The sequence below is a fragment of the Leptopilina boulardi genome, unplaced genomic scaffold (genome assembly GCF_019393585.1).
Source record: "Leptopilina boulardi isolate dan_hultmark-lab unplaced genomic scaffold, ZJU_Lbou_2.1 LbouV2_208, whole genome shotgun sequence".
NCBI classification, from domain to species: domain Eukaryota; kingdom Metazoa; phylum Arthropoda; class Insecta; order Hymenoptera; family Figitidae; genus Leptopilina; species Leptopilina boulardi.
The window spans coordinates 1,903,485-1,915,870 of record NW_026137761.1 but is presented as its reverse complement, the minus strand read 5'-3'; the positions used below and the strand labels follow the sequence as shown (position 1 = coordinate 1,915,870).

At 27.4% G+C, this 12,386-nt stretch overlaps 1 protein-coding gene across 4 annotated transcripts; it reads left to right on the top strand.

Moving 5' to 3' along the window:
* Positions 1-10: 10 nt before the first annotated feature.
* Positions 11-11,158, top strand: LOC127278621 (U2 snRNP-associated SURP motif-containing protein). Of its 4 annotated transcripts, XR_007842515.1 has the most exons (20): positions 11-260; positions 371-487; positions 2,137-2,233; positions 2,319-2,633; positions 3,061-3,125; positions 3,595-3,760; positions 6,410-6,573; positions 6,921-6,980; positions 7,557-7,600; positions 7,765-7,869; positions 7,947-8,174; positions 8,330-8,572; positions 8,659-8,845; positions 8,905-9,091; positions 9,418-9,551; positions 9,673-9,761; positions 9,856-10,057; positions 10,135-10,289; positions 10,371-10,708; positions 10,856-11,158. XR_007842515.1 is itself a non-coding variant. In XM_051300424.1 (19 exons), the coding sequence occupies exons 1-19, from the start codon at positions 237-239 to the stop codon at positions 10,651-10,653; spliced, it is 2,820 nt and encodes a 939-aa protein (XP_051156381.1). In that variant the 5' UTR covers positions 11-236; the 3' UTR covers positions 10,654-11,158. The 4 variants fall into 4 exon arrangements, 3 of the variants coding, with proteins under 3 accessions (XP_051156381.1, XP_051156380.1, XP_051156379.1); XM_051300424.1 differs by having other exon boundaries at positions 9,901-10,057; positions 10,371-11,158; XM_051300423.1 differs by having other exon boundaries at positions 9,898-10,057; positions 10,371-11,158.
* The last annotated feature ends 1,228 nt before the right edge of the window (positions 11,159-12,386 follow it).

The window sequence follows — 12,386 nt, the reverse complement described above, 5'->3', positions numbered from 1 at the left end:
AACATCTTGAGTTAAGTTAACTCTTGTGAATGTGATTGTGAAGGTGGATTAATTACAAGAAGCATAATATTTTCGCATAAATTAAATTGCTTTTAACATTGTTTTCATTAATAAAGTGAAATATAAAAAGTTACTTTTAAAGAAGTTATTTCTTGAAGTGTTTAACTCATATTTTTATTAACAGCGGTGACTTTTAATACAAATGCTATATTTGTAGGTTAGGTTTTGAAATCACTATGGCGGATAAGGCCATTATGAAGGTATAGTTAATTTTTATTCTTTATTTCTTTATAGAATATATACTATTTGATTAAATTAATTTTTTTTTGTATAGTTTAATAATTAGTTGTATTTTTACAATGATTTACAGCAAATTACTGAGCAAAAGCTCAAGGCGTTTTCTATCGGCACTATGGGAAAACGACCTCTCAGTAAAAAGGAATTAGAAGAACAACGAAAAAAAGAACAAGAACAAGCTGCTGCGCAGGTAAAATATTAAATTTTTAAAAATATTTACTAGTTTGCCAATAATAATTTTAAAGTTTTTTTTTCTTTTAATGAATTCCCATTATTTTTATTCGAAATCTTTTGAAATATGAGTTTTATCGTTATAGCACAATGAATTTTGTAAAAATGTTTTTGATCCTATATTATTGATTTTTTTTTTTTTTTTGAATCTATACTTGAACAAAAATTTATTGTCTTATTATCTATATTTTAATGGTTTCTGTACAGGAAATTTTATTACTTTACAATCTATAACAACTATTATAATACGTATACATAGAGATATTCGTGTTGCAAAATTTTTCTTAGAAACAATTCAAATTTTTTTTAAATTTCATTAAAATAAGTGTAAAAATGATAAAAATATTGAGTGGTACAAATAAATTTTTGTTCACATAAAAAGCTTTTTTATAAAAAAATACCAAAGTGAATATTTTTTTTTTTTGTATTATAATTGTATAAATAGATTAGCCGTGATATTAGTTTTTTGCTGGGTTTTATTTTTAAAAAAATAGCTTAAAACTGCTTTAAATTTTTTCAATAAATAAATTTTTTTTTTATATACATTCTTCTTTATTTCATAAAAAATAAAAATCTTTATTGTTAAATCGTAAGTATTTATAAATTTTTATGATAATTTCCGAAAGGCGACCATCTTAAAAAAATTCCTACTGAACAAAAACTAACTTTTTCTGTAAGTAAAATAAAATATTAAAGTCCATATAGTGAAAAATAAATAAATAAATAACTAGCTAAGTTAATTTAGTATCATTAAAAACATTTTGTACACTATGTTTTTGTCTAAAAATCGAAAGTCATAATAAAAAAAATTTTTATAGATAGGATTTGGAAGTATGAAATTTAAAATTCTTGTTTTCTTCTTTCAAATGTTAGTATTTATTCATAAGTTTTATTTGTGACGAATACATATACCTTGCTCTCTTCGTAAAAGTTCAAACTTTACATAAAAAATGAATAGAACATATTTTAAAAATTTCTACAAAGATTCTTAAAGATTTTCTAAGATACTACATCAACAGAACATTGAAAAGTTAATTAAATATTCGCATTTCATTACTCTCTAAATATGAATTAGTAAAAATTTTAACCAATTTAAACTAGAGACTAACTTTTTACTATGAATTCATTCAATTTTACTAATGAATTAGAGATAAAATTTTTTTATTAAATTCATAGCAAAAAGTAAGTCACTTATTTAAATTAGTTAAATTTTTTTTAATAATTTACGTCCTTCTTTATTCAAGATATGATATAAATATTAACTACTTCCAAAAAGCTTTTTCAATTAAATTTTCGAAATCTCATCTATAAAAAATTTTAATTATGTGATTTTCCAGTTTAGGTGTCAAAAATATAGCTAATGCTATTCAAAATAGGTTTTGTAAAGTTTTCTTTACAAATCTTATGATTTAAAGTTGATTGATTACTGATTTAAAGACCTCACTTATTTTGTAAAATATGTAGATTTTTTTCAGCAATATTCTCAGGTATTTATACATTTAAAATTATATATAAAAAACTATTTTTGAAAGAAGTCACTTGTAAAATACTACATTAAGATAGTTTTTTGTATGTATTGTTATATATTTACATTTGTTTTCTTAATAGGCTTTTGAAGAATTTGTTGCCACATTTCAAGACACTCCAAACAAGCCAACTAATAAAGTTTGGGTAAAAGCCGGTACTTACGATGCTGGAAAAAGACGTAAGTATTTATAAATATTATTTATTTATAATAATACCTTATTTGCAAATAATGGGGGAAAAAATAATTCAAACTTTTCGTACAGAGGAAGATACGAGGGAAAAGGGCAAACTTTACAAACCTCAATCAAAAATATCAGAAATGGTCGACAATAGATCATCTGCTGAACAAGCGCAAGAATATGCGAGGCTTCTTGGTTCAAATGAACGAAAAGTTGATAGACTTGGCAAAAAAAAGAAAGAAGGCGAAAAGAAAAAGAGTAATTTAGAATTATTTAAAGAGGAACTTAAAATGATACAAGAGGAAAGAGAAGAAAGACACAAATACAAAGGAGTTGTTAAAACAGTATTAACAACTGCTTGCGAAGATCCAATGATGGCTGCTTTAAAATGCGTTGAAGGTAATAGAAATTAAAATTACTGAAAACTAATTTTCCCCACAGAAGGAAAGGTAAACTGATTTTTAAATATTGTTCTGAGGATTATTTGAGATTTATAATAAGGAGAAACATTCAAAGAAACCAACTTTCAACTATTTAATTATTTATCCTACTTTAGTTGCTTTTTAGTTCGAAAAAAAATCTCAATTAATCCACTATTCCCGAGCACACCATTATTTTAAAATCCTTTCCTTTGCAACTTCCTTGGCTATTCGATAGGTGATTGGCAAGATCGACGAAAGGCTACTCTGCGTAACTTCATTGACGATTCTTGTCTCTTAGCCTTAATGAATGAGGGTAACATGTTGTTCTTCTTGTTATTTGAATCTCTAAAAATATTCTTCAGAACAACAACTCCCAAATAATTAAAAAATTTCCCAATTTACAGATGGTTCTTTTGATAATGGAGATCCCAATACGACAAATTTGTACTTGGGCAATTTGAATCCTAAGGTAATTTGTAGTTTTTATATTTCTTTTAATACCTTACATTTTTTTTTACATTTTTCATAAATGACAAATATTTATAAACTGTCTGTGAATTTGGCTCTCAGATTATATTATTTTCTAAATTCTTTTCATGAACACTTTGTATTAAAACTATTTTATTTTGAAGTCATTTTCAAAAAAAATATATAATTTATAACACATTTTTTATTTTTTTTTTCTGTTTACGAAAAATGCTTCTAATTAATTTTTTAATTGTAATTATTTATTTTTTTTGCGTCATAAAGTCATAAATTATTCAATAATAAAAAAAATGAAAACTAATTATAATTCATATTATATGAATTGAAATCTGTAACTTGAATTACTTTTGTAATTCAAGTTACTTTTGAAGTACTTTTGAATAAAATATAAATACACTGACTTAAAAGTTAAATAAAACCTTAAGTGAAAAATTGTGCTTTTTAATCAATAGATCACAGAACAGCAACTGATGGAGATTTTTGGAAAGTTTGGCCCACTGGCTAGTATAAAAATAATGTGGCCTCGTAGTGATGAAGAAAAAGCTAGACAAAGAAATTGTGGTTTCGTTGCATTCATGAGTCGTAAAGATGGCGAGCGAGCGTTAAAGAATTTAAACGGTAAGTTTGTCTCAAAAATTTATACTATTGGGCCATTCTATGTAAACGGTCAGCCACGATCTTGTTATGTTTTGCTGGATTATTTCTAAACGTTGCTATTTCTTTAAAAATCTATTGAACCAACAAAAATATGTGATTAGATCAATGTAAAAAAATCAAAAATCAATTTATAAAATTGAAATGAATATTTTAAATCAATTTTTCATAGACTTGGACATTTTTAAAATGTTTTAAAAAATACATTACAGTATGTAGTGTAGATTATATACACCAAATTATAGAATGGCATCTTTAATTATTTAAAAATTATTTAATTTCATTAAAAGTACCTTTTAAAACAATTTTTTTAAAATAAAAATTGTTGTAATCTTAAAAATAAATTGTTGAACTTTAGGGTCCTTGATTTAAGAAACAAAAAATTAAAAAAAATTTATTAAATAATTGATTTCCTAAACAATTCATCATAAGTAAAATTAAAAAAAAACAACTTTAACAAACGTACAACAAAATAGTACGAAAAACAACACGTCACGTCAAATTTTTGAGAAAAATGGGGTAGAAATCAATAAAAACAAAGTTTTTGTCACTTTTTGAAAAATCGTGGGGAAAAATCCTAACATAATAAAAACTTCTCTATTATCAGAAACTAAAACTTGAATCGTGATTTTTCAAAATGAGCCCTTAGTCGACTCATATCGTTCAACAGTTAAAGCAGCGGATTAGTTTTTGTCCAGGGGTGCAACAGCTTCAAAACAGTAAGTATATGACTTCTAGTGGATGAAAAAATGCTTATCAAAATGGAAAATAGATTGTACGTTAACCTGATGCTAAAAAAATGTGCCTTACTCACAACCCCCAAAAACAACCCTTAAATTCAAATTTTTTTTTATACAACTTAATATCTCCAGAAAAAATTTTTAAATGTTTTATTAATCATTCTCGTACACTAAGTAACCATAAGAACAGTCGAAAACATCTCAATGCTAGAAAACAACTTTTTACTCACCGCCAAAAACAACCCTTAATTTCATAATTTTTCTATATAATTTTTTTTTTTTTGCATGGTATAAAAATGGGCATAAGTAGCAAGATATAAAAATTATGTTATTTTCAACAAGTTTTTAAAATGAGGTTTAGTATCAGTGTTTGACAATGATTTAATATTATTTAGTTGACAATAAATTTAATGGATGAATTTTGAATTTAAGGGATGTTTTTTTGGGGGGGGGGGGGTTAAAAGTTATTTTTGAGAAGGGAATTGTTTCCGATTATTTTATGGTTGCTCAGTATTTGAGAATAAGGGTTCAATTTTTTTTAGTTGCCAATAAATTTAACGGGAGAATTTTGAATTTTGAGGGTTGTTTTTTGGGGTGGGTAAAAACTTGTTTTCGAACAGTGAGATGTTTTCGATTTTTTATGGTTACTTAGTGTACGAGTATGATGAATATAATATTTTAAATTTTTTTCTGCAGATATTAAGTTGTATAAAAAAAAATTTGAATTTAAGGGTTGTTTTTGGGGGTTGTGAGTAAATAGGTCGACTAAGGGCTCATTTTGAAAAATCACGATTCAAGTTTTAGTTTCTGATAATAGAGAAGTTTTTATCACGTTAGGATTTTTCCTGATATATGTGTTGATTACATACATTGTGATATGTAATAAAATATTTTGTATAAAATTCTTTAAAATCATTTTTTTAAAGAAAAAACACACGTTAACTCAAATGTAAAAATCTCCTCAGTATTTAGAAAACTTTCAAATGTCTAACACCACAGTGCAGTTTTTCTTACTCAAATTAATTTTGAAATAGAAAGTATTTTTTTAAATAAACAAAATAATTATTAAAATAAAAATAATGTGACTCTAAAACAACAATTGTTACAAAATATGTAAAATTCATCTATTAAATCTTTCATTTATTACAAGATTATTATTTAATTCACTCTTCAAATTACAAAATGAATTAACAATATTTATAAAAAAAATAATTCAAGAATTAATATATGAAGGTAGGTAATATAAATGGATTAAAGTCCAACACGTGGTTTAAATCGCTTTTACAATTCTTTAACGAAAGTAAATAGCAAAATACGAGCCCAATTACCAAAATCTAACTGCTCACACTTTTTCGTACTTCACACTATTCTCCCTTTTCAAATATCAAACATGCTCAAATCACACTATGATTACACATTATAATTTGAAATCCCTGACAATTGTATTTCTTACTTGTAAAACTTATCGCAAAATAGAGTCCAAGATTATAATTAAAACTAAATAATATGACGTGATAGATCATTAATATTATACTAAAAAAACGCTCATATTTTTATTTATTTAATGGATTTTTAAAGAAATTAACATTTAAAAATGATCCAGAAAAAAGAACAAGTTCGGGGCTGTCTGCTTTACGTAGAATGCCCTCTATAATGTCTGTATATAAGATGAAATATATATAAAATTTTTCTTTTTAAGTCACGTTATTTAGAATGTAAATATAATGAATTTACTCTTATATGTACATTTTGTTGATTAAAATATATATATTGGTTTGAAAACAAAAATGAGCAGTACTAATCGGTTTTTTAAAAAAATGTGTTTTTTCATATGCAAATGGTTAAAATGTTTGACTGGCGTATGATGAGATAGGTCGAGATATAATGCAATATGAAATGAAGTTGGGCTGGGGTAAAAGTGTGCCGATACCACCGTATCCCATTTACATTCCGCCTGCTTTAATGGAAATTACTCAGCCACCACCACCATCTGGACTTCCATTTAATGCTCAACCTCATCGTCGCGACAAACACAAGGTACACTTATCAGACCAATCAAAAGGGGTGTTAATAAAAGCAATTCTCTTTCATGTTTTAAACACCTTCGTTTTACTGACGTTTCAATTTAATCCCCAACTAGTTAATATTATTATTAGCGTATGACAGATGTTAAAATTTTCTTGAAAAATCAACATTTCATTTTCTTATTATTTCGCACCGAATAGAAACAAAATGTATTGGATCTTTTGATCTCTTTCTTTTTCGGCATTTTTTTTATACATTGACTTTGGGCGGTATAGAATTAAGTGTTTCTTTTGTTAATAATTTAATTAATGAAAGCAATAGCATAATCGTGTAACTATAATTTTAAAACATAATCTCAGATACCACGTATTCGCAACCACCAGACCTTGGAGCCGCAGGAGAAGGAAAACTTTGAAAAGGTAAAGTCATTGTCTTCTGTTAGAACATACGCACATTTTTATTCGCTGATGCCTGGGTATCAAACGTCATGTTCATTTTTTTATTTCAAGATTTTTTTTTTTTTTGTTTGTTGAAAAAATGCAAATAACTATTCATAAATTGTTAATTCTTATTCCATTTAGAAAGACATAAAACGTTTACTGATAAAAAGAAAAAAATTTTATAAGAGCAGAAAATAGTGAGAATGTTAATTACATTTAATTTTTGATTTTCTTGGATATTTTAATTTTTTTATAAAGTTAGTATTAAAATAATAATAATAATAATAGAGAAAGAATAATTTGGTGTTAATTCGGTAAGTTAAAATGATAAAATAGATAATAATTTGTAATTGTAAAAGCGGAGGCGTTCTTGAAAAACAAAAACGAGTAAGCCTACCGTAGAAAAATGGAACCTAAATTTTCTAAAGACTTCTCTAATCCTCCTTTAAAAATTGTGTTATCTTGACTTGTTGCCGTCCATTCTTGGGGGTGCATTCTGATGTTTTGGCTGTACCTCTCTATCGACTTGTTGCACTGTGATCTGGGCCTTGACAGATTTTGCAGAATGCAGTTGTCAAAGTGGTTATTCCGACGGAAAGGTATTTTTAGATTTTAATCTTATATATAGACTTATATACAGAATCCTGTAAGTATGATCGCATCCGCCTTCTCTTCCCTTTCCACGATTTCTTTTTCTTTAAAAAAATCAATTTCTTCGTCTGTCAATGGAAGTTTAGTTATTTAATAAGACTGCGCGTTATAGGAACTTAGTCATGTTGATACATAGAATGGTGGAATTTGTCATTCGTGAAGGACCCATGTTTGAAGCAATGATCATGAATCGAGAAATTTCTAATCCCATGTTTCGGTGAGTAATTATTCGTAAATTTTCTATAAAAGAACAGAACATAATTTTTCAAATAAATTCTTCTTTTTGTCTTTCAGATTTTTATTTGAAAACTATTCACCGGCACATACTTATTATCGTTGGAAATTATATTCCATACTTCAAGGAGATTGCCAAAAAGAATGGCGAACTGAAGATTTTAGAATGTTCAAAGGAGGAAGCGTTTGGAGACCTCCTCCAATCAATCCATGGACTCAGGGAATGCCAGAGGAATTAATTGAAATAGAAGAAAGACAAGAGCCTCGAAGGGGTAGTTTATCAAACAGGTACTATCGTCTATTCTTTTTTTCGGGTTAAAAATTTCTTTAGAAATATTTAATAATATATTTTTTTAACATTAAAATTAGGATTCTTTGTTACCGATATACTATCGTTTCATGTATTCATGACTGTATTTGAACAGACAAATAATTGTTTTTAGTCAAAGAGATCGTTTGGAAGATTTGTTGCGTAATATTTCTCCTGAACGAATAAGAGTTGCAGAGGCAATGGTATTTTGTATAGAACATGCAGAAGCAGCTGAAGAAATTTGCGATTGTATCACAGAATCACTTTCAATTTTACAAACACCTGTGAACAAAAAGATAGCGAGACTCTATCTTATTTCCGATATTTTACATAATTGTGGTGTTAAAATTACGAATGCTACTATTTATAGAAAAGCGTAAATATTTTTTTAATTTTTCAATAATAATAATTCTAAAAGATGTATCTAGATTTTTAAGAAAAAAGTTGTTTTTAAATTTGTAGGTTTGAGTCACGCTTGCAAGAAATATTTAATGAAGTTCATCAGGCTTATAAACAATTTGACAGTAGACTAAAAGCTGAAGGATTTAAAGTTCGTGTAATGCGAATGTTTAGAGCGTGGGAAGATTGGGCAGTTTATCCTAGAGACTTTCTGGTCAAACTGCAAAATTCGTTTCTTGGTCTTGTTATGGTAGGTGACTTTATTTCAATTAACTGGAACTTTACATTTTAATTTCATAATGATTATAGCCAGAAGAACCTGAAAAAGAACACGATGAAGACATAGATGGGGCTCCTCTTTCGGATACAGATGCAGAAGCAACAGAAGATTTAGACGGTGTTCCACTTGATGGTGCAGCTCTTTTAAAAGGTGCCATAAAACTTGGCCTCACGCCCCAACCAGGTTCTCATTATGATGACATAGACGGAGTACCGAGTAAGTTTAAACAATTCATTTTACAATTAAATATCTATCGATAGAACTTTAAATTTGAAATAGTTACTAAATAATTAAAATTGAAAACTTTTCATTTCCTAAATAATTTATTTTATTTTTATCCATCGAAAAAAGGTTCATACGGATATTTGTGCGCAAAAAGTATTGAATTTAAAAACAAAAATTATTTTGAAAAATTAAAATTTGTTCTTTAAGATTAAGAAAATCAATTTTTCAACCTATTATCTATGTTCATTAATGAATATTATTTATATTATTTATACATATATTAAAGAATTTTGTTGAGATAATTATTTTAATAATAGTGGATGAAGACATTGACGGTATCCCGATGGAAGACGAAGATAATGAAAATGCAAAATCTAAAGATGATGATAAAAAATCTGCGATGCCCGCAGGATTTGTTCCTTCAAGGTGGGAAACTGTGGATCCAGATCAGGTAAATAATAAGATGTAAAAATATATTTTTCCTACTTTTTTATTCTATAAAGAATTTTATGTTTGTAATTACAAAATTAATTTTTTTATACGCAGTTTTTTTAAGTCAATAATGTTTTTAGATCGAGGCGCAAGCAATGACGACAAGTAAATGGGAGGAATTGGGACAAAATGATGATTCAAATTCACAAGATGCGAGTATGGATTCAAGGTAAAACTTACGTTTTATATTTTGGTAATTTATTTGTGTGTCGAATTTTAAAAAAAAGTTTTTTTTTTAAATTTGCATTTCAATTGAATTACAGTAGCAGAGATAACAACGATATTTCTGTTCAATTAAATTCTAGTAGCCGAGATTTTAATGAAGAAAGAAGAAACAGACTCCGAGAAATTGAAGTCAAAGCCATGCAGTACCAAGATGAACTAGAGAGCGGAAGAAGATCCATTAAAGGTGGCATGAGCATTCAAGCTCAGGTTGAACATTACCGAAAGAAGTTAATTAGGAAGGTAAATTATTCACTGTCAGATTTATAATAATTCCTTGATTTTTGAAAAATGAATGGTATTAATTTTTCGTTTTATAGAGTGAAAGAGAAATGAAAGATAGAAAAAGCGAAGATCGCGAAGATGAGAGACGAAGGGAGAAGAAACGAAGCGTTACTCCGGACTCGCCAGTACATTATAGAGATAGAAGAAGAAATTCACCAAGTCCTCCTCCTAAATCGAGTAGTCGATACAGGTACGTTAAATCTACGGAAAACAGTTTTTATTTTCCAGGCGCCAATTTTTTGTTCCCCTATGTAATCGGTTTACTTTTCAGGTCACGCAGTCGATCACCGCGCAGCAAACGTAGATCACGATCACCACATAAAAAGCGAAATCCAATTACACCTTCACCTCCTAGAATTCGAAGAACACCTTCTCCTTCATTTTCGTCGCGGTCGTCACGCAGATCGCCGGTCAGTGAACGAAGTGATAGAAAAAGACGGGCACGGTCGCCGTCTCTGTCACCTCCTCCACCTCCAAGAACTTCGTCAAAACACAGAATGAGTAGTCCACCGTCACCGTCGCCAAGGAAACACAGACATAAGCACAAATATTAAACTTTTTTACTTTCTTTACTTCAATCAACGGAGCAAGATTGAATTGTGAATCAAGGTAAAGTAAAGTGTCTTTTTTACAATCTTCTTATAGAAGATTATCCACTTTTTAAGACTTATACTCATCAAGTGAAACTCAAGCATAATTCTGCATTAATTTATACTGTCTCTAGTTGTATATTACAGTCATTGTATAAACTTTCAGGATTTTCTTCAGACTTTCCATTTCGAGAGGAATAAGATAATATTGTACATTGTTAATTTTTATTTAACTACATCATGTTTGGTGTATACTGTATTGCAAATTTTAGAGTTGCAGTCAGACACTAAAAATTTGTATTATATTTGTAAAATTGCTTCGATGAGAAACTTTTTACCAATTGGTATAATAATTATCAACCGAATATTTACATTTTTATTTTATCGTCGCAAACTCAAAAAAAAAAAAAAAAAAAAAAAAACATTTGTTAATATAATGCTAAGTAATAAAACAGTTTAGGATATAATATATTTTAGTATTCATCTTTCTTAGCTTTAATGTTTTTATACTCCAACAAGTTTTGGTATTTTTTTTCGTTTTAATTTTCTCGGGGAAAAAATTGACTGATTATTATTTTTTAAATTATCAAATTTTAATGCTTATATTATTAATTTAATTAGGAATAAATTATGAGACAAAAACTTTTCTGTTTTCAATATATTTTTATAAGAAAGATAATGATAATGGTACATATGTCAAGAAAATACTTTTCTAAAAAATATACAACTCACTTCAACTGTCCTTTAAAATTCGTTGGATTTTTTAGAGTTTTGCCTATAATGTAAAAATTCATTGAAATGCAGATGATATTACTCACAATTAAAGTTTGCTTCCTTTTGCATAATCAGCCATAATTTCCTCTCATCTTTTAAGACCAATTGTTGTAAAATTATTAAGTAAACACAATATAAATAAATATATAGAAGATATTTTATCTTACTCCGACAGTAAGCTAAAAGTATTTTGAAATAGAAAGTTAGAATAATTTTTAAGAAAATTAAAAAAATAATTTTATAATCATAAAGCAATTCAACATTACAACTAATAGAATCTTAATTATTTAATATGATCGATGATCTTTGGAATTAGTAAAAAAAGCAATTAATTTTATTTTAACGGTCTATTTTAAAAGCAATAAAAATCCCGAGAGTTAATTAAAGAGAAACGCGCGCAGAATAAAAGAAAAGAGGAACAAAAGTGAAAATTGATACTAATTGTCAGGTCCCTGGAGACAGAAATAAAAAATTCTAGTTTTTATCCAATATTTTAAATAAGTCTTATTAAATAAAATTCATCAGATATTTTAGTGATAAAAATTATAGAAAATAAATTGCTAGAATAAAAAAGTAAAATACAATACTTTTTCCTAAAAAATATTATACAAACCTTAAAGTGTGAATTTGTTAATTCTTCGCTAGTTGTTAAATCACCAGAAGTTGATACATTAACGAAATTGCTTTTTGGAGGTTCTGCTTTGCTACTATTGAAAATTTTATCTATTTCCGTTGGTGTCTTTTGTGCTGCTTCAAGTGGCGCCTTGACGTCTGTCAAAGCATTAAAATATTATTTTTTTATTAGCCAAATTCTATTAACTTTATACAGAGAAGTAGACAATTTTTAATTAGATCCTCCATGCTCAAAATAAAAAAAATGGACCGTGACTCACATGTAAAAGCATTCATTTTGTGTTATTCTT

Coding starts and splice junctions, on each gene's coding strand:
- LOC127278621 (XM_051300422.1), top strand. CDS start 237: ATGGCGGATAAGGCCATTATGAAG. Junction 261..370: donor CGGATAAGGCCATTATGAAG/GTATAGTTAATT, acceptor AATGATTTACAG/CAAATTACTGAGCAAAAGCT. Junction 7,601..7,764: donor GTGGTTATTCCGACGGAAAG/GTATTTTTAGAT, acceptor TGCGCGTTATAG/GAACTTAGTCATGTTGATAC.